Here is a 23546-nt window from a genome sequence, read left to right as displayed (position 1 = left end):
CACACTGACTCTCACTGGGGTACAGTTCCACACACACTGACTCTCACTGGGGTACAGTTCCACACACACTGACTCTCACTGGGGTACAGTTCCACACACACTGACTCTCACTGGGGTACAGTTCCACACACACTGACTCTCACTGGGGTACAGTTCCACACACACTGACTCTCACTGGGGTACAGTTCCACACACACTGACTCTCACTGGGGTACAGTTCCACACACACTGACTCTCACTGGGGTACAGTTCCACACACACTGACTCTCACTGGGGTACAGTTCCACACACACTGACTCTCACTGGGGTACAGTTCCACACACACTGACTCTCACTGGGGTACAGTTCCACACACACTGACTCTCACTGGGGTACAGTTCCACACACACTGACTCTCACTGGGGTACAGTTCCACACACACTGACTCTCACTGGGGTACAGTTCCACACACACTGACTCTCACTGGGGTACAGTTCCACACACACTGACTCTCACTGGGGTACAGTTCCACACACACTGACTCTCACTGGGGTACAGTTCCACACACACTGACTCTCACTGGGGTACAGTTCCACACACACTGACTCTCACTGGGGTACAGTTCCACACACATTGACTCTCACTGGGGTACAGTTCCACACACACTGACTCTCACTGGGGTACAGTTCCACACACACTGACTCTCACTGGGGTACAGTTCCACACACACTGACTCTCACTGGGGTACAGTTCCACACACACTGACTCTCACTGGGGTACAGTTCCACACACACTGACTCTCACTGGGGTACAGTTCCACACACACTGACTCTCACTGGGGTACAGTTCCACACACACTGACTCTCACTGGGGTACAGTTCCACACACACTGACTCTCACTGGGGTACAGTTCCACACACACTGACTCTCACTGGGGTACAGTTCCACACACGTTGACTCTCACTGGGGTACAGTTCCACACACGCTGACTCTCACTGGGGTACAGTTCCACACACTGACTCTCACTGGGGTACAGTTCCACACACGCTGACTCTCACTGGGGTACAGTTCCACAGACACTGACTCTCACTGGTGTACAGTTCCACACACGCTGACTCACACTGGGGTACAGTTCCACACACGCTGACTCTCACTGGGGTACAGTTCCACACACGTTGACTCTCACTGGGGTACAGTTCCACACACGCTGACTCTCACTGGGGTACAGTTCCACACACACTGACCCTCACTGGGGTACAGTTCCACACACACTGACTCTCACTGCGGTACAGTTCCACACACACTGACTCTCACTGCAGTACAGTGGCACACGCGTTGACTCTCACTGGGCTACAGTGGCACACACGCTGACTCTCACTGGTGAACGGGTTCCACACACAGACTCTCACTAGGATACAATCCCACACACCGTTGATTCTCACTGGGGTACAGTTCCACACACGCTGACTCTCACTGAGGTACAGTTCCACACACACTGACTCTCACTGGGGTACAGTTCCACACACACTGACTCTCATTGGGGTACAGTTCCACACGCACTGACTCTCACTGGGGTACAGTTCCACACGCACTGACTCTCACTGGGGTACAGTTCCACACACACTGACTCTCACTGGGGTACAGTTCCACACACACTGACTCTCACTGGGGTACAGTTCCACACACACTGACTCTCACTGGGGTACAGTTCCACACACACTGACTCTCACTGGGGTACAGTTCCACACACACTGACTCTCACTGGGGTACAGTTCCACATACACTGACTCTCACTGGGGTACAGTTCCACACACACTGTCCACACACACTGACTCTCACTGGGGTACAGTTCCACACACGTTGACTCTCACTGGGGTACAGTTCCACACACGCTGACTCTCACTGGGGTACAGTTCCACACACACTGACTCTCACTGGGGTACAGTTCCACACACACTGACTCTCACTGGGGTACAGTTCCACACACACTGACTCACACTGGGGTACAGTTCCACACACGCTGACTCTCACTGGGGTACAGTGGCACACACGCTGACTCTCACTGGTGAACGGGTTCCACACACAGACTCTCACTAGGATACAATCCCACACACCGTTGATTCTCACTGGGGTACAGTTCCACACACGCTGACTCTCACTGAGGTACAGTTCCACACACACTGACTCTCACTGGGGTACAGTTCCACACACACTGACTCTCATTGGGGTACAGTTCCACACGCACTGACTCTCACTGGGGTACAGTTCCACACACACTGACTCTCACTGGGGTACAGTTCCACACACACTGACTCTCACTGGGGTACAGTTCCACACACACTGACTCTCACTGGGGTACAGTTCCACACACACTGACTCTCACTGGGGTACAGTTCCACACACACTGACTCTCACTGGGGTACAGTTCCACACACACTGACTCTCACTGGGGTACAGTTCCGCATGCACTGACTCTCACTGGGGTACAGTTCCACACGCACTGACTCTCACTGGGGTACAGTTCCACACGCACTGACTCTCACTGGGGCAGCTTTCCACACACACTGACTCTCACTGGGGTACAGTTCCCCACACACTGACTCTCACTGGGGTACAGTTCCCCACACACTGACTCTCACTGGGGTACAGTTCCCCACACACTGACTCTCACTGGGGTACAGTTCCCCACACACTGACTCTCACTGGGGTACAGTTCCCCACACACTGACTCTCACTGGGGTACAGTTCCCCACACACTGACTCTCACTGGGGTACAGTTCCCCACACACTGACTCTCACTGGGGTACAGTTCCCCACACACTGACTCTCACTGGGGTACAGTTCCCCACACACTGACTCTCACTGGGGTACAGTTCCCCACACACTGACTCTCACTGGGGTACAGTTCCCCACACACTGACTCTCACTGGGGTACAGTTCCCCACACACTGACTCTCACTGGGGTACAGTTCCCCACACACTGACTCTCACTGGGGTACAGTTCCCCACACACTGACTCTCACTGGGGTACAGTTCCCCACACACTGACTCTCACTGGGGTACAGTTCCCCACACACTGACTCTCACTGGGGTACAGTTCCCCACACACTGACTCTCACTGGGGTACAGTTCCCCACACACTGACTCTCACTGGGGTACAGTTCCCCACACACTGACTCTCACTGGGGTACAGTTCCCCACACACTGACTCTCACTGGGGTACAGTTCCCCACACACTGACTCTCACTGGGGTACAGTTCCCCACACACTGACTCTCACTGGGGTACAGTTCCCCACACACTGACTCTCACTGGGGTACAGTTCCATACACACTGACTTTCACTGGGGTACAGTTCCACACACGCTGACTCTCACTGGGGTACAGTTCCCCACACACTGACTCTCACTGGGGTACAGTTCCCCACACACTGACTCTCACTGGGGTACAGTTCCCCACACACTGACTCTCACTGGGGTACAGTTCCCCACACACTGACTCTCACTGGGGTACAGTTCCCCACACACTGACTCTCACTGGGGTACAGTTCCCCACACACTGACTCTCACTGGGGTACAGTTCCCCACACACTGACTCTCACTGGGGTACAGTTCCCCACACACTGACTCTCACTGGGGTACAGTTCCCCACACACTGACTCTCACTGGGGTACAGTTCCCCACACACTGACTCTCACTGGGGTACAGTTCCCCACACACTGACTCTCACTGGGGTACAGTTCCCCACACACTGACTCTCACTGGGGTACAGTTCCCCACACACTGACTCTCACTGGGGTACAGTTCCCCACACACTGACTCTCACTGGGGTACAGTTCCCCACACACTGACTCTCACTGGGGTACAGTTCCCCACACACTGACTCTCACTAGGGTACAGTTCCCCACACACTGACACTCACTGGGGTACAGTTCCACACACACTGACACTCACTGGGGTACAGTTCCACACACACTGACACTCACTGGGGTACAGTTCCACACACACTGACTCTCACTGGGGTACAGTTCCCCACACACTGACTCTCACTGGGGTACAGTTCCACACACACTGACTCTCACTGGGGTACAGTTCCACACACACTGACTCTCACTGGGGTACAGTTCCACACACACTGACTCTCACTGGGGTACAGTTCCACACACACTGACTCTCACTGGGGTACAGTTCCACACACACTGACTCTCACTGGGGTACAGTTCCACACACACTGACTCTCACTGGGGTACAGTTCCACACACACTGACTCTCACTGGGGTACAGTTCCACACACACTGACTCTCACTGGGGTACAGTTCCACACACACTGACTCTCACTGGGGTACAGTTCCACACACACTGACTCTCACTGGGGTACAGTTCCACACACACTGACTCTCACTGGGGTACAGTTCCACACACACTGACTCTCACTGGGGTACAGTTCCACACACACTGACTCTCACTGGGGTACAGTTCCACACACACTGACTCTCACTGGGGTACAGTTCCACACACACTGACTCTCACTGGGGTACAGTTCCACACACACTGACTCTCACTGGGGTACAGTTCCACACACACTGACTCTCACTGGGGTACAGTTCCACACACACTGACTCTCACTGGGGTACAGTTCCACACACACTGACTCTCACTGGGGTACAGTTCCACACACACTGACTCTCACTGGGGTACAGTTCCACACACACTGACTCTCACTGGGGTACAGTTCCACACACACTGACTCTCACTGGGGTACAGTTCCACACACACTGACTCTCACTGGGGTACAGTTCCACACACACTGACTCTCACTGGGGTACAGTTCCACACACACTGACTCTCACTGGGGTACAGTTCCACACACACTGGCTCTCACTGGGGTACAGTTCCACACACACTGACTCTCACTGGGGTACAGTTCCACACACACTGACTCTCACTGGGGTACAGCTCCCCACACACTGACTCTCACTGGGGTACAGCTCCACACACACTGACTCTCACTGTGGTACAGTTCCACACACACTGACTCTCACTGTGGTACAGTTCCACACACACACTGACTCTCACTGGGGTACAGCTCCACACACACTGACTTTCAGTAGGATCAAGTTCCAGAGAAGTCCAGTAAGCCATTCAAACATCTTACCCTTCTAAATTCCAGGGAAGATTGTCAAAAAACCCATTCACTATCTGGTAGTTTCATAGTGACCATTATTGATGCTAGATTTTTGTTAATTAACTGAATTCAAATTCACCAACTGCTGTGGAGGAATTAGAAGTCACGCCCCTGGGATATTTCTCCAGACCTTTACATTACTGGCCCACCAACATAACTCCTATGTTACCAAACTTTTGGTCTGGATTATGAGAGCGGTCTCTGGAGTGGGATTTGAGCCCACAAGCTTCTGATTCAGAAACGAGAGTGGTATCACTGAGTCACTGGCATGTATAGCAGAGTCTGTGAGGGACAGAGAAAGACACATAGGCGAGAGGGAAATAATTCAGGGTGTGAGTGCAAGGGTAGGAATTCACTCACTTAGTGACAATTCTTCCTTCATAAACATAGGGACTCCTATTTATCACTCAGTCTATATCCACCCTGGGCTTTCACTCATTCCCTGCCCAGGTTGTTGGTGCACTTGCTGTGGTAACTCTGTTCTAGATACTTTTGTCATCATGTCACTCTGGCCCTAATGCGCCTGTCAGGGGGTCAGTGCTGAAGGAGCGCCGCACTGTCGCAGGGTCAGTACTGAGGGAGAACTGCACTGCCAAAAATAATTGGGGGGGGGGGGGGGGGGGGGGGGGGTGTGGTGGGGGTGTGTGGAATGGTCTCCCTGATGTCCTATATGTAACCTTCAAGCAACATTACTAAAAAAATGTTTCTCACATTACACTTCAAAAGTGCTCCATTGGCTGTAATGTGCTTTGGGATTAACATTCCCTCGAATTTCTCTACAGTGTGAGACCTGGTTGTTGAGCTGTGTAGTCCCTTTATGACTGCTGTGCCTGTGAACATCTTAAGGGGACAACTTGTCCCGTGTGTGGCATATTTCCGATTCCTATGCAGCCATGCAACCCAACCAGCTTAGAGGGAACATTATTTGGGACATCCTCAGTTTGAAAGAGATGCTATAGAAATGCAAGTCTGAAATAGCTGTGACAGACCAAATCAACTAGCTGTGGACTGGAGGAGAACCAGCTCCAACTGAGCAAAGTGGGCCAGAAACAGAACTCAGAGTCTCACTCACTGTTTTGATTAGAAAGAACTTGTATTTCAGTAGCACCTACCACACCCGCAACGTTCCAAAGCACTTTACAGCTAAAGATGTACTTCTGCAGTGATAAGTGGGACTCCCTATGCAGCTCAGCTAATTCCACTCCCCCTGAATGGTCCAGCTCCAATTTTAAGGTTATGCCCTCTTGTTCTAGATCCCCTCCACCAAAGGAAATAGTGTCTCTCTACCGGCACTATCAAATCCCTTTATCACTTTAAACACCTTGATTAGATCATGTCTTTCTCCTAGAAAGGGAAGACAAGCCAAATCTGAGCAACCTACCCTCAATTTAAAACTTGTAGTTCCAGTGTCATTCTGATCAATCTGAGCTGCAGCCACTCCAAAATCAATACCTTTTTTATCAATACATCCTTCCTGAGGTGCAGTGCCCAGAACTGAACACTTTCCAAATGGGGATCTGATCAAGGCTCAAATGTGTTTCGACGCACTTTACATTTTCTCACTTTTAGACCAGATGTTTGTTTTTTGGGAAGTCAATGATACAAACAGTCAGATGGGCTTTTCAGTGCTGGCATTTTTTCCAATGTACTCCCTCAATGTCGTTCTGCTAGCTTATCCAGGAGAGCATCATTCAAAGCTCAACACTCATACCAAACATGCTTGGAATTTGAACAAGCAGCTGCCCTGTGCCTTCACATACTGATACTGTCAATGTACTTTAGTGTCCCTGGTGAACTCCCTCTGCTTCCCCATATTTACACCTCAAGCACATTTTCAACGAAGCTCTGTGGATCTCTACGTCAATGCTGTGTTACGTTCATATGAACAGCAACTATTAGTTCAATTATAGCTCATTTTCCCAACCTAGCTCTCAGTTAAGGTGACTGCCATAAACTTTATCTCTCCCTTTGCGTTTAACCCCTGAAATGAGCTACAGTTCCACGCGTCTTGGCAGCTATACTCAATAACAATCAAACCACAGGGAGTGGTGTGCTCACCCCACCCTGCCTTCTGGTGACAGCCCCTTTATCCCTTGCGTGAGTCACTTGGACTAAAGAGCCAGGGCAGCTCATAGCTCTGCATTCCTAGCCTTTGCCATAGAGACACTGCGTTAACAAAGGAGAATACAAATCACCCGGGGCAGGAGAAAGAAGCCACAAAAAAATAACTGAAGGTACCGGATAAGAAATCTTCACCATGAAAGGAACATCTTACAGATCAAATATTGAGGGAATTTAGTTGAAATAGGTCCTATAAAATTGAGACTGAACTGATTAATAATAAATAATTTTTATTATAATTTGCATCACGGAATTTCAAAAATGCAAACTACAGTATTTATTAACTGTAATATAAATTCTTTAAAAAGAGTGTTGTATGCTTTCATTCTCCCTTTCTCACCTTCCCCTCACCTTCCCGAGAGTGCCAGTTGTCCCTAAGTTATAGGGGTACAGACGCCACCATGCGCCGGGGGGCTCGGGGTGTACAGGCGCCGCCTGCGCCGGGGGGCTCGGGGGGTACAGGCGCCGCCTGCGCCGGGGGGCTCGGGGGGTACAGGCGCCGCCTGCGCCTGGGGGGGTTACAGACGCCGCCTGCGCCTGGGGGGGTTACAGACGCCGCCTGCGCCTGGGGGGGTTACAGACGCCGCCTGCGCCTGGGGGGGTTACAGACGCCGCCTGCGCCTGGGGGGGTTACAGACGCCGCCTGCGCCTGGGGGGGTTACAGACGCCGCCTGCGCCTGGGGGGGTTACAGACGCCGCCTGCGCCTGGGGGGGTTACAGACGCCGCCTGCGCCTGGGGGGGTTACAGACGCCGCCTGCGCCTGGGGGGGTTACAGACGCCGCCTGCGCCTGGGGGGGTTACAGACGCCGCCTGCGCCTGGGGGGTTACAGACGCCGCCTGCGCCTGGGGGGGTTACAGACGCCGCCTGCGCCTGGGGGGGTTACAGACGCCGCCTGCGCCTGGGGGGGTTACAGACGCCGCCTGCGCCTGGGGGGGTTACAGACGCCGCCTGCGCCTGGGAGGTTACAGACGCCGCCTGCACCTGGGGGCTCTCCTTGGGGTATGGGCTCCACTGCTGCAGATTCTCCCTGGAGGGGGCATGTTTTTAGGGGTATAGTTGCTGGATCTCCTTGGGAGAACAGGCGGGGTTATAGGAGCATTTTCTATTACAGGCAAACGGCTCCCAGTACCAAATTACAGATCAGGTGAGTTGGGACTAATGCATGCCTTGGTTTCTGCTCCCCCATCTCCAAGGGGGATTGTAAGGCACCCGACGTGATATCATTGGAAAGTAGTTAGCTGTGTGTAGAACTGCTTTGCTGTTTTGCCCATTTTTCACTACTGCCCTTGGCCAATTTCACTCCCTCCCTGTCTCCATATCTCAGAGATATTTTCTCTTTACGAGAGAAGGTTGAGGGGTCATCTGATAGAAATCTTAAAGATTATGAAGAGATTCCATAGGATAGACATAGGGAAAATATTCTCACTTGTTGGGGGAGACCAGACTTGGGATCTATAAATATAAAAGATATAATTCATTAATAAACCCAATAGGGAATTCAGACAGAGGTGAGAGTGTGGAACTCACTACCAGTGTGATTTGGACAAGCTGAGTGAGTGGGCAAATGCATGGCAGATGCAGTATAATGTGGATAAATGCGAGGTTATCCACTTTGGTAGCAAAAACAGGAAGGCAGATTATTATCTGAATGGCTATAAATTGAGAAAGGGGAATGGCAACCAGTCACTGAAGGTAAGCATGCAGGTGCAGCAGGCAGTCAAGAAGGCAAATGGTATGTAGGCCTTCATAGCTAAAGGATTCGAGTACAGGAGCAGGGATGTCTCGCTGAATTATACAGGGCCTTGGTGAGACCACATCTGGAATATTGTGTGCAGTTTTGGACTCCTTATCTGAGGGAGAATGTTCTTGCTATAGAGGGTGTGCAGCGAAGGTTTACCAGACTGATTCCTGACATGGTGGGACTAACATATGAGGAGAGATTGAGTCGGTTAGCATTATATTCACTGGAGTTCAGAAGAATAGAAACCTATAAAATTCTAACAGTACTAGACAGGGTAGATGCAGGAAGGATGTTCCCGATGGTGGGGGAGTCCAGAACCAGGGGTCACAGTCTGAGGATACAGGGTAGACCATTTAGGACTGAGACGAGGAGAAATTTCTTCACCCAGAGAGTGGTGAGCCTGTGGAATTCACTACCACAGAAAGTAGTTGAGGCCAAAACATTGTATGTTTTCAAGAAGGAGTTAGATATAGCTCTTGGGGCGAAAGGGATCAAAGGAAATGGGTAGAAAGCAGGAGCAGGCTATTGAGTTGGATGATCAGCCATGATTATGACCATGGAGCAGGCTCAAAGGGCCGAAGGGTCTACTCCTGCTCCTAGTTTCTATGTTACCACAGGAAATAGTTGAAGTGAATAGCATTGATGCATTTAAGGGAAGCTAGATAATCACAAAGAAGAAAGGGATAGAAGATTACGTTGATAGGGTGGGATGAAGGATGAAAAGAGGCTCATGTGGACCATAAACGCTGGCCTATTCCTGTACTGTATATTGTAAGTAACATGTTCCTCTGTCTTTTCTGTTTTCCCATAGTGCCCATGCAAAGTCAGTCAACCCCAGCCTCTGCTGTTCTGAAAAATCAGGAGGTGTGTCTGAGCAGCCCAGGAATGCAGAATAGCACTCAGATCCACCCATTACTGGTTGTGAATAAATTCCCCATTTCTAGCACACACCTAGCTGAGACTGGGCATTCAGTGCAAACTTTTTGGTGGGGGCAGGGGTTGGCGGTGGAGGTGGGGTGGGCTGCTGCGGAAAAGACAAAGGCCACTACTGCATGAAACATGTCCCTTACTGGTAACTGGATATTGGTGAATTACCGCCCCCAAGACAGGGTCACAAAGGAACAAATATCAATCATTAAACAGGAATAGGTTGCAAGGATAAATACATATGGTAATTTAAATTTTTCTTCTGTAAAAAAAAAAGCAAGGATTACCTCAGATTAAGGGTGAGAAACATCCAGTATTTTTGTATATGCTATGATAATATCTCAAAATCACTTCACATAGTCACTTATATATATGAATTATGTATAATTCAATGCATGGATCTCACTTATCTTTAACTTGTTGGAGCAATAGTTACAAACTTTCTGACCCCTACTAGTTCATCTCCATCATAAGATTACAACAAGAAGTGGCACAGACACAAAGAACATAAAAATGAGGAGCAGGAGACGATCCTACAGCCCACTGAGCCTGCTTTGCCATTCAATACGATCTTGGGCTTCAACTACCATTTCACTGCCCACTCCCCATATCCCTTGGTTCCCTGAGACACCAAAAATCTATCAATCTCAGTCTTAAATTTAACAATGGCACATCCACAACCCTCTGGGGTAGAGAATTCCAAAGGGCAACTCGTTGAATGAAGACATTTCTCTTCATCTCAGTTCTAAGTGATCTTATCCTGAAACTGTGTCCCCTTGTTTTAGATTCTCCAGCCAGGGCAAATGTTTAATTATAAAAACAAAAAAACTGCGGATGCTGGAAATCCAAAACAAAAACAGAATTACCTGGAAAAACTCAGCAGGTCTGGCAGCATCGGCGGAGAAGAAAAGAGTTGACGTTTCGAGTCCTCATGACACCCTATCAAACCCCTTTATAATCTTGAATGTTTCAATGAGATCACCTCTCATTCTTCTAAACTCCAGAAAATATAGACCTAATTTACACAGCCTCTCATCATTGGACATCCACCTAATCCCAGGGGCCAATCTGGTGAACCTTTGCTGTACTGTCGCCAATAATCCTTCCTTACATATGGAGGTTAAAAATTGCACTCATTAGTTCAGGTGTGGTCTCACCATAGCCCTGTATAGTAATCCAGAGGCCCGGGCTAATACTCTGGGGACAGGAGTTCAAATCCCACCATGGCAGCTGGTGGAATTTAAATTCAATTAATAAAGCTGGTATATAAAGCTAGTCTCAGAATGGTTACCATGATAACTTTAATTGATTGTTGTAAAACCACACCCTTTAGGGAAGGAAATCTGCTGTTCTTATCTGGCCTGGCATATGTGACTCCAGACCCACAGCAATATGGTTGACCCTGAACTGCTCTCTGAAGTGGCTTAGCAGGCTACTCGGTTCATGGGAAATTAGGGTTGGGCAACAAATGCTGGTCTTTCCAGTGACGCCCGCATCCCATGAAAGAATAAAGAAAACATTCGGTACAATGAAGGTTCAATAAAATGGTCCCTGGGACGAGGGGGCTGTCCGATGATTAGAGACTGAGTTAATTGGCTTGTATTCTCTGGGGTTTAGAAGAACAAAAGGCGGTTTCTTGAAACATACAAGATTCTGGAGAGGCTTGATAGGGTTGACACAGAGAGATTGTTTCCGCTGGTCAGAGAGTCTAGAACACAAAGGCACAGTCTCAGGATAAGGGCCGATCATTTAAGACAGATGAGGAGAGGGTACTTCACTCAAGAGTTGTGAATCTTTGGAATTTTCTACCCAGAGGGTTGTGGATCCATCAATGAACACATTTAAGGCTGGGATAGACAGATTTTTGGACTCTCAAAGAATCAAGGGAAGGAAAGTGGAGTTGAGGCAGAAGATCAGCCATGATCATACTGAATGGCAGATCAGACTCGATGGGCCATATGATCTACTTGTGCTCCTATTTCTCGTGTATACCATTTGCTTTCCTAATTGCTTACTGTGCCTGCTTGCTAACTTTTGGATGTACTCATAGAAGGAACACACAAGGCTCTCTGGACTCCAACATTTACAAGCTTCACACCTTTTAAAAATAGTCTGTGTTTCTATTCTTATGACCAAAGTGAATAACTTCACACTTCCCCACATTGTACGCCATCTGTCACATTGTTGCCCACTCACTCAGTGTCTAAATCTCTTTGCAGCCTCTCTGTGTCTTCCTCACAGTGTGGATTGTGGAAATCGGGAACTATCTCCCCCAATATCTGTGGGTGCTGGGGGCAATTGGAGTTTTCAAGATACATTGATATCCTTTGTCAATAACAATCAAAGGACAAGGAGAAAAGGCAGGCAAATTGAGTTGAAGTGCATACCAGACATGATCTAAATGAATGGTGGAGCAAAAACTAAAAGTGTTGAATGGCCTACTCCTATATCACTGTATCAATTAGCTGCCTTTAAGTCAAAGTAGGATTCCACAAACAACAAATGGATGAATGAGCAGTTAATCTGCTTTCTTGGAGATGTTGTTTGAGGGGGGGGGGGATGTTGGTTAACCTTGAAGAACTTAGAATAGTGCCACAGAATCTTTAACACCTACTTGAGCAGGCAGACAGCTTCGGTTTAACATCTCATCCTAATTTCCATTGTTTATGGATAGCAAACACACACACAGTTGTGATAAAATGTTTATTCTCTGCCCCAGAGGGAGTGGCACTTCTAATTTCACTCCAAGCTTTATTGCTCTGAAGTGCAGCAAGATGTCAGATTCAATGGGTCTCATCAGGGATTTGATGGCCCTGTTAAATCAGAGTACATCGGACAGGAAGTGGTACGTTTGATTGACAATGCAACCAACATCAAGTAAATAAATAATTCATTCAACCATAGGGAGCCAGGTGACCCAAATCACATTCCTAACCTTTCTTCGGAATTCCTCATCCACCAGAACAAAACTCAGTGTAGAAGAGTTCTTTCCCAATTTCCTCAATTTTGAGAACAGATACACAGGAGCAAGATTAAGCCATTCAGCCTTCCAGCCGATTACACCATCAACTGCCACATTTGCCTTAAAAGCTTGTGCAGATGTTATAACACTGATACAGATCACGCTGTATTAAATGCTGATGGTTTCTGATTAGACAGCAGATCCCCAAATACCTTGTTCCCAGGAATTCAGCATATCCAAGAACAGGACTCTGAGCCCATTGTTTCTGTTATGATTTGCCTGTACATTTAACAGAGGTATTACAGACTCTGCCACCCCCATCCCCTCCCCTCCCCCACCAATATAATCCAGAGCCTGCAGTAATACCAACTCATTGCATATAGGGCAACAGGCAAATTTCACTAAGATAAAAGCAAAATACTGCGGATGCTGGAGATACAGACATACGTATATATTTCAAGTCATACGGACTCGAAACGTTAACTGTGTTCCTCTCCACAGATGCTGTCAGACCTGCTGAGTTTTTTGCAGTTATTTTTGTTTTTGTTTTAGGCAAATTTCACTCTCTGTATAACACCACCACACTGTGGTCAGACAGCTGTACTACAACTCCGATTACTGGTCAAGCAACAATATTTTCACAAAAAACATTAAAGGTCACTCTTGTGCACATTGACTAACCCTGTCCTGTTTGATGGGGACAGTGCAGAGGGAGCTTTACTCTGTATCTAATCCCGTGCTGTACCTGTCCTGGGTGTGTTTTATGGGGACGGTGTAGAGGGAGCTTTACTCTGTATCTAACCCCATGCTGTACCAGTCCTGGGAGTGTTTGATGGGGACAGTGTAGAGGGAACTTTACTCTGTATTTAACCCTGTGCTGTACCTGTCCTGGGAGTGTTTGATGGGGACAGTGCAGAGGGAGCTTTACTCTGTATCTAACCCCGTGCTGTACCTGTCCTGGGAGTGTTTGAAGGGGACAGTGTAGAGGGAGCTTTACTCTGTATCCAACCTCGTGCTGTACCTGTCCTGGGAGTGTTTGATGGGGACAGTGTAGAGGGAACTTTACGCTGTATTTAACCCCGTGCTGTACCTGTCCTGGGAGTGTTTGATGGGGACAGTGCAGAGGGAGCTTTACTCTGTATCTAACCCCGTGCTGTACCTGTCCTGGGAGTGTTTGATGGGTTAGTGTAGAGGGAGCTTTACTCTGTCTCACCAGTTTTATACAGTCATTATTTAGCAGCAATAAGAACAAAATGCTAGATACATTCAGCAGGTCAGGTTGGGTGAGTTACTCCCTGTAGAATTCCCAGCTTCTGACCTGCTCTTGTAGCCATAGTACTTACTTGGCTGGTTCAAATGAAACATGTCAAAAATGGGGAAAGCGGTTTCCAAACTCACTCCCAATCAGCATGAAGCACTCTCAAGTCTGACTCCTTCCCAAAGCTCCCTGCAAGTATCTGGTGACAAAGCAGGTTGGTGTATGACCATCAGGACAAGGTTTTGCAACAGGATTCTTCAGAAGTTTCTCTTTGCCTTGCTGTCAGAATACACAGCAAAATCAACAAATCAGTTAAGGACATGGTCAGCCAGAGAAATGGTAATACAGTGTCTGCACAATATCCCAAACAATGGTGAGTGAGTTAAGGAGATGGAGATTTTGGCGGGGGGGGGGGGTGCGGTAATCAACAAAAATATGAGGAAGTGAATAGGAAGAACAAATACATTTGCCTTTATTCATCAAAAAGTTTCAAACATCCCAATGTTTTGAAGTTACTTATGTAGATAAAAGCAGCAGCTATTCTGTGCACAGCAAGGACCCACAAACAGCAACAAGATGAATGGCCAGTTAGTCTGCTTTTGATGGCGTTGGTTGAAGGAGAAATAATGACCTCAGATGGAATCTTTACCAACCACCTGAAACATCAGGGTCTCGGTTTAGCATTCATCATAGGGTGGCAACTCTGACAGTGCAACATTCCCTTTACACTGCAGTGTCAGTCTAGATCATATGCTGAAGTCCATGGATTTGGTATTCAATCTATGACCTTCTGCTTCAAAAGGTGAAAGTGCTAATATCTGAGCCAGATAGGCACTTATGCCAAAAGGTCTTACTCCTGGAGAAATGGGATGCTTAATTCTTACAGCTAGTTCTTCTCAGCTTAGATCTAGAAGTACTCTGCAACTCTGTCCCAACAATGTTCTTTAAGACTCAAATTTACTACAGCACTCCTACAACGATAGTGATACTCCTGAGCTGGAGTGGAGGGTGCTACTAATTGATTCATTACATTTCTGTTCCACAGTGACACTGCCTAACGTTGCTGAATTTTGGAGAGGTCTGTGGACATGGTACCACTGCGAGTTGTTTTCGTACTGCCCTTGAACTCATCTTCCTTGGGCCTATATTTTCATAGAAATGTCCTTCAATCCAGCATTTTGCGTTGGATTTGAACCCAAAGCCAATGCTGAATATTCCAACTAATTCCTCAGAGAACACAAAGAGAGGGAATGCACAACAACACTGAATTTCAAAAAGGACTTGTTTTTGGATGGGAGGGAAGGATTGTTTGAAATGGTTTTGAGGGGAGATTATATGCCAGGGCGCTGGTTTCACAGTAAAATTTATATAATCACCAAGTTAGATTGCTAAAATGCAAAAAAAAATTGCAGGAAACCTGACTGAATAAAAATAAATCCAATTTATTCAGTCATTGCAAGTCAAGGGGCCCAGTATGAATCTATTTCCAGCTTCTATGATGTGAAAATGCACGTCCCACACTACACAAATGAGTTCAGAGCCACAGAAACAACAATCAAGGAAACAGCAGCCTTCTTTGATATACATATATATATTTTTCTTGTACAAAGTTACATTCTGAACCACAAAGGTTCATTAATAATAGGTAATAAATACTGAAATGGCTACACTGGAATATGAGCTATTCAAGCTCACCATAATGAAGCCTTGGGTTTCAACAGAGAGCAATTCAACGCCGGAGCATTCAGTTTTCAAATTACAGAGCAATTAAAATACAAGATAAAGTGTCTAAAGAGGTCAACTTACAAAAAAAAATACAGACCATAAAATTTGTATTTTTTTTAAAATATGCTTACAGAGACACAAATGCTTCTTTCTCAACAAAACTGTCAATATAATTAAAGCACTTCTGTTAGAGAAAAGAAGACATTTTAGTAGTTTGTATAAAATGATTCTGAGGTGCAGCACAGGTTGTTAACTTTCCCTGTCAAGAGTGTCCAGAGTTTTCTACAATAAATTGCAAGAAAGAAAACTGAACTGAACTGGATGATATTCCCCTAAACACCACAAGACTCTAAAACAAGACTGACTGATTGGCTTTTTCTCTCTCTCTCTCTACCAATCATTTGACACGAGTGCTACTCCGGGTTAATGTCCTTTGGTAACCGTGATAACACCCACACAGAAATAAATAGCTTTCTTTATAATCATTGCAAATACAAATTAGTTCTTTAGAATAGTGTTAGCATAATAACCCTTAAGAACTAACACCTGTTGTTTTACTAAGGCAGCCTATGTTCTTTGAAGTGAAGTGACTATGCTCAGCAAGCTCTGTCTTTTAACATTAGGAAGACCCTGTAAAAAGGACAAGGACAGAAGAGCAGCTCAGAGATACTTACCATCTGCTCTGAACTCCACCATGCAAACTGAGGAACCATGGTGAAGAACTGCTCAAACACTCTGCGGTGAAGAAATTAAAACAAAAATAAATCAAAATGAAACAACATGCAAGGTTTTCGTGTAACTCAATCATTCTGTCATGAAGTTGTGCCGTTCAGTCATCGTGGAACATGACCTGCCACACAATTAAGTGACTTCTCTCTGCTTTGGCCAGTGAAGGCTGAATCTGTAGAGTCTCCCTGAGCTCCTCTGTCTCTTCACTCTCATCACCTAAAAGGAACAAAACATTTCATGATGTATGAAGATAATGAGAAGATATCATAGCTTTATACTGCACAGAATCTGGCCACTGAGCTCATCTTGCCTGTACCAGTAATTTGAAAGACCCATCTGATTAGTTCCACCCCACCCACCCTTCTCTTTCCCCACTGCCCTTCAAATTTTTCCCCTTCAAGTACTTATCCAATTCCCTGTAGAAATTTACTACTCAGTTTGTCTTCACCATCCTTGGATAGTGTGTTCCAGATCAGAAACATAGGTCTCACTGCTTTTTCTAAAAAAAAATCGAGGGTTTTCATTCGGAACCCATAAAAAAGTCACTCACTCAGAGTCGCACTGGTGAGTGCCATAGGAGGCCAATAGCCCACCTGCTGAAAGAACACTATAACACAGTTTAGATTACCTGAGCTGGTTACCCTATTACATTGGCTGGAGTGGGTGGATGGGGGTGGGGGGAAATAATTTTTAGTGCTGCCTATCAGCAGACTTCTGATACAAGACAGACTGGGTAGGGTTACAAAGCTCAGCATAGATGAGGGAGAGTTGACCAGCCCCATCAGTTCACTTTTCATAAATACCTGCAGTTACTCACAGTACCTTTTTAGACACCAAGGGAATCAAGGGATAGTTGCCGTGCTAATTTTTTTTTATGTCCAATCACACTGCTTCTTGAAAAATGTCAGTTTTTGTCTCCACTCTCAGGCTGATAAGCCATTCCAGATATTAGAGAAAGAGAGAGAGAGAGAGACAGACAGAGAGAGAGGTGTTTTCCTGACATCCGTCCTGAATCTGAGTGTTGTAGTTTAGCTCCAGATTTAACATTTCCAGTTCTATTCACTATTTTATATTTCTCTGTTGTGCTCTCTCATTCCTCACACTGCACCTTGCATGGAACACAAGGTCTCTTTCCATCTTTGTCTTTTCAAGGCTGAAGAACTTTGCAAATTCAGTCCCCAGTGGTAGAATTTAGACCATGGCTCTCCTCTAAGCCATACAAGATTTAGGTGTTTATCCTGTGCCTTGGTGACCAGGTAGAGGCTGCCCAGAGCAATGTACAACTTCAATAAGATGGCCTCAGGCTGCTGTTGAGATTGATTATAGCTCTGCATTCTGCCTTCGTGTATGGTACTGAAGTTCTTAAACATGGCAGTTTGTGCAGCAAGCTCCTCACTCAAATCCACCAGTCTGACAGCCCTCTGGAGTGGGTTCCACATACTCACCAGCAGATGAGGTGTGATGGAGGCCTGGATCCATGTACCCGGCCATTCCCCCTTCCTCAGTACACTGAATGGGGAATTCAATAGAACTCCTTGATTCCAGTAAGGTACTGGAGGAGGTGAATGGATGAACAAGAATGAGAAAAATCCTAAAGCACAGTACATTTCCCTTAATGAAGTTTACACTTGTATGAAGCAGTAAAAGTGCAATATCCTCACCCATCCTGAAGTCAATGTAACCCTCGCCACCGCTCATAACCAGCACCGATCTTACTGACTGCTGGCTGGATCCATCGGATGCAGAAGCTCCTAATTTTTCAAATGAGTGTTCAACATCACCAAATGATATACCTAGAGCATAACCAAACAAGGTTTAAAATATCTTAACACCAGCAAAGATCACCTTTACTTTCCAGAGATGCAACCCATCCTGCAGTCTCCTCTACCCATGTAACAAACATCAGCAGGAAGGCAGTGGAAACCTGCACTGTGGCTCAGTCCTGGCTGACTGATTGGAGACATGCTTTGCCAGAAAGACAGTCCTTGAGAGCTGAAGTACTCTGCTTCAACAAGGTACGTGGCACAAATGCTGCAATATTAGCTCAGATTGTGGCAGAGATCCAATTTATACAGACTTGGGCGGGGGGGGGGTAGGAAATGACAACGACGACAGAGCGCAGACCCTCCAAACAGGAAGCCCTGTCTACTATTAACTACAATGGACTGACTCCATTAAAACATTCTTCTAAAGTAAAACACAATGTGGCCACATTTCACTAACAGTTCCAGCAGGAATCTATTCACTCCTTCACAACAGCTAGGATAAAAGTAGCCTTCAGACCTCCAGCTCTGTGATACATCTGGAACCAAAACATTCTGAACTTGGGAAGAAAGGTCAAGGGAACAGTTACAAATTATTGTATGTGGTTAAAGGGGAATACATTAATTCAAAAGAAGGTCCACTTGATTCAATAAAGTTAGCTTGACTCAGTTGCTAGCATACTCATTATGCCCCATTCCAGAACATATGCACACAACTTGGACTGAAGTTTCAGTGTCGTACTGAGAGTTCTACATTTTCGGAGGTGCCATTTTTCAGATAAGACAATAAACCAAAGCTCCATCTGGCTGTTTCAGTAGTATAAGTGGATGTTAAAGATCCTATGGTATTCTTCGAAGAGCAGGAAGTTCTCCTAGTGCATCCTGGCTAACATTCCTCCCTCAATCAACTCCAGAAAAAACAGATTAACTATCGAGTCTGCGATGTTGCTGGGCACAGTGATTTATTTGTTTCCAAAACAGTGATTGCTCTTAATGCAATTCATTTTATATATTTTTAAAATGTATTCACAAAATGTGGGCAAAGTCAGCATTTATTGTCCAGGCCTTTGGATTACTGGTCACGTAACATAAACACTATGCCACTGTGCCCCTAGTATGCAAAGCAGTTTGTAACACATTTCAGGTTCTAGATAAAAGTTTTTTCCTTAATCTACAGATAACAAACATGATTCATAAACAGGGATTAGGTTTGTCAATCACCTTGTCCCTGAGTGTAATTTACATCTGAGATTCAACAAAGAACCTGATCTAGGGACCATATTTCCAGTGTGGATAAAGGCTGCTTCTAAACTGCTCACCTGGAACTGCCACAAAGAACTTCACAGCATCCCGGTGTCCATGGAAACATAGCTGAGCATGTGCCATAGAGCAGTAAGGTATAAATGTGCCAGGGGTGATCTTGTCACTGTTTTCATCGCCATAGACACGGATGACATTTCCGGGACGGTTTCCAGATCCCCCTGATGCCTTATTGGCTGGAGACAGAAAAAAAAGTAGAAAATGACAACAGGGCCAGTGGAAAACTGAAAAGATTTCTGGAGAAAATCATTACATATATACAAAAAAACAGCCACTAGTATGGCAGCGCTGGCTGAAGCTGAAGCAAAATGAAGAGGTGTTAAAGTAAAAACAGGTACTTTAGGAAGAGAGTGCCAGTTCAGGAAAGATTGGGGTAAAATAAATCAACAGAACATGCTCGGTTTTTGTCTATGGCAGGAGGACATGGGTAATGGAGTGTGCTTAATGCCAATCTGTCACTTCTCTCCTGTCAACGAAAACTCTGATGATACTAGAGCTGTGACATAAGAAAATTACATTTAGTGGAGCATTTGTAGCAAATGTGATTGTGTTCAGATCCACAGGATTTAATCAGCAGTAGTGGTAAAACTTCACAAAAACGCTTTGTAGAGTTTTATTTTACAAACTGGACTCTAACTTCAGTTTTGTAAATATCTTATTAAAATTTAAGTTTTAAATTGGTATTTTTTTTAGTCAAGTAGAATGAGGTTTCACTTGTGAATCTACGCACAGTGATCCACCACTGTACTGGAATTAGGTACACAGATGAACTTCAAAGTTGTTTCAGGGAAAGTAAAGTGATTGGTTATATTAGACCTTGTGTAACTTCCTATCCCTGCTGTAAGTACTAACCCACAGTTTAGAGAGACAGTTTATAAACAGTGGGAAGAACTCAAATTCATTCACAGTAAGCAAGCATTTAGTCAGATTTAGTCAGTTTGAACAGACCAAGTCTTTCCCTGGGCAAACTAATCTATGAAGCTTCAATTCATTAACTGGTTAACCAGTTTAGAAACAAGCAACATCCCACAGTATTAACTCTACCATCCTGACCTGCTGGATTCCACATTTTAAACAAATGCTGTTTGTAGCATTGAACAGAAGACTCAGTGTTCTGCCAGGAATCTAATCTAATCACACTGGGTACAAATTGTTCTGTATTTTCAAGGCAAGGTGTACCTTCGCCGAGAAAGGAAAACTCTTTTTGCTCAAGTGTGTGTAGATTAGTGTAAAAAAACAAACTAACTTCCAAGTGTTAACCCACAGCTCAGGGAGTTCCTGTTGTACTAGTGCATCTTTCCCACATTTTGCTCTAGGCACCCCTATAGCACCTCCACCCCGCCGCATGCCCCCCCACTCCCCTTCAAATTGTCACACTGTGGACTTGTCCCCCTCTGCACCCCCCATGAATACATTGAAATTAAACAACACGCTCTTCACTTCAGAACAGCAAAATGGGATGTGAACTGGTCAGAAAGCTGACGCACCATGATATCCCAGTTTTATCACTCACCAAAATATGTCGGAATTTGGTTTCCAAATATTAAAATATCTGGGCAAGATAAACATTTGAGGTAGATTTTCAACACAGACACATTAGCACTTTAGATGAGCAGGCACTCGGGAGAACAGTTACGATTTGACTGCTCCCAGAGATGGGAATCCCCTTCATGCAAGATGATAGAAAATTGGCAACACTTTGTTCATGTGATTAAAGATTCTGCCTCCAACTTCCTTTTATAAAAAAAAAGCAAACTAAATATAGGGCCCAATTTTAACACATTCAATGCCCCTTCTCTTGTACAGAGTTAAAATTGGGTTCGTTGTCCCCATCAGTCTGACAATAATCGGACTGCAAGAATCCAACTTTAATTTCATTAATTGCATAAAACAGGCTATAAGGGCTCAACGGTACAAAAAGCTGATTTGGTTCTTGTTCCTAACAAGAGAAATAAACCAGCCCAATACTTTCACAACTTTTAATATGATGGGTTAAACTTCGATTAAAAGGCTGAACATTAGACACATTCTCCATACCTATGGCCACATGGGTGTTTTTTAAAAATTAGTAAATGGAACAGAGAATCATTACAGATAAAGAAATGAAACACAGGCAGCAGTGTTTGCACAGCTTCAGTGAGGAGACATGGAAATGACGGCCCTCAAGACAAAATAAAAGGTCCCTCAGAGTTGAGGGATGGAACATTGAGTACTTAGGCTATTGTGACCATTCAGCAAACATACATACTGCCGCATTGCAGTGACTAGCGTCAGGATAAACATTTAGACAAGAGAGGGGGAAATAAAAACAGGAGGAGGGCAAACATTATAAATAAAAGTTGGATATAAACTGCCTTGACTGGCTAAAGCAGCCCGAAAGAGAAAGATTCTGATGGTTTGATCCGCACTTACCCCTCAGACCCAGTAACCGTCCCTGGTGGAGGACTACAGCTATAGTGAGAAGAGGTGGCAAAGGGGGGAGTGGACAAGTATGACAGTAGAGGAAAAGGATTAATAAGAACCTACCACTCTTACATCTCAAACCTGTAGTTTTCTTTTTAAATTTATAGACAGTGCAAATACAAAATCTTTTACATCATCATTAAAACCTTTCAAAGATGTTAAACAGGCTGTGGCCATGGTCGCTGGAATCATGGCCCTTGTAAATAAATTGGGAGCTGGAAGATTCTTTAAAAACAAGAATCGATTCCAGCCCCAATAAAGCTACATTGTGATACGTCTCCACTGATTGGGCTTTGTAGAAGACTTCAATGTAACTAGTTACATACACAATTAAGCCAGCGCAATACAAGTTCACCAACAGGCAACTATGCCAGTCTTATTCCAATGCAAAGACTGTGGCTGCAACACAATCTTTAGCAAGCACCACATTACTGCTTCAGAATGGTTGCTCAGCCTATTTGGAAACGTAGCAATGTCAGTAAAACTTCAACCTCATTCAGTTTGGTGGATATGTTGCTAGGGAAAGGGGTTGAGAGAAAAAAATGGCATAGCTTCCTCCTAAGTTTTTGAAATTAAATATCACTCCTCTGTGATTCAAACAGAAAATGCTGGACATACTCAGCAGGTCTGGCAGCATCTGTGGAGAAAGAAACTGAGTTAACATTTCAGGTTGATGACCCTTCACCTGAATTGAGAGTACTTAGAGATGTAACAGTTTTTAAGCAAGGCAGGGAAAGGACAAAATGGTAGGTAGAAGAGAAATGAACTATGAACCAGTTACAGCACAGGGGGAGTCCATTCAGCCTGTCATGTCTGTGCTAGCTCTCTGCAAGAGCAACTCACCTAGTCCACTCCCCATATAGCCCTGCAAATTTTCTCTCTTCAGCGCTTAACTAATTCTCTTTTGAAAGTCATGCGTTATGATCAGGAGAGAAGTTGAATGGCTCCCCTCTTTTCCCTCTCCTCGTTTTACTGCAATAGGCTTCTTTTTGAAAAGGATATATTTGCCAAGTCAATGAGCATGTAACTGTTTATGTGCTGTGACCATAACAGAACCAGACAGATTTTCTTGTGTTTAACAAAGAAAGAGGTTAGCTTTATTATGCTTAAACTGATCTAAGTAAAATAATAAAATACACTCCAACTTTCACACTCAAAGTTCACACATGTGCACCTATAGATTAGAGGGGGAGAAGGATTAATTTTTCAACTTAAGAGTCCAGAGAAATAAAAGGGATATACAGTCTGTAGTTTGGTGATTGCTGGCTTCAGGCTGCATTTGGAGATCTTGCGACTGTCCTTCGGTGGTCCTGATACTTCTGCTTTAAAGATGTGGATGGCTGATTTGACTGCTCTCCTGGACCCAATGATTTG

At 45.5% G+C, this 23546-nt stretch overlaps 1 protein-coding gene across 2 annotated transcripts in view; it reads right to left on the bottom strand.

Annotated features, from left to right (window-relative positions):
* Positions 1–15747: 15747 nt before the first annotated feature.
* Positions 15748–23546, bottom strand: part of LOC121293722 (C-Jun-amino-terminal kinase-interacting protein 4-like) — a 240007-nt gene continuing 232208 nt past the window's right edge. Inside the window, exons 27-30 of one of the 2 annotated variants that reach the window (XM_041216938.1) lie at positions 22122–22160; positions 19709–19885; positions 18288–18419; positions 15748–16842 (exon numbers count right to left, since the gene is read on the bottom strand). In XM_041216938.1, the coding sequence (XP_041072872.1) occupies positions 16727–16842; positions 18288–18419; positions 19709–19885; positions 22122–22160 (464 nt within the window). In that variant the 3' untranslated portion in view covers positions 15748–16726. The remainder of the gene's footprint in view (positions 16843–18287; positions 18420–19708; positions 19886–22121; positions 22161–23546) is intronic. The other variant, XM_041216939.1, reaches the window with a different exon arrangement.

Source organism: Carcharodon carcharias, chromosome 22, assembly GCF_017639515.1.
Source record: "Carcharodon carcharias isolate sCarCar2 chromosome 22, sCarCar2.pri, whole genome shotgun sequence".
Lineage (NCBI taxonomy): Eukaryota > Metazoa > Chordata > Chondrichthyes > Lamniformes > Lamnidae > Carcharodon > Carcharodon carcharias.
Note: the sequence above shows the minus strand (reverse complement) of the source record. Positions and strands in the feature narration are given on the sequence as shown.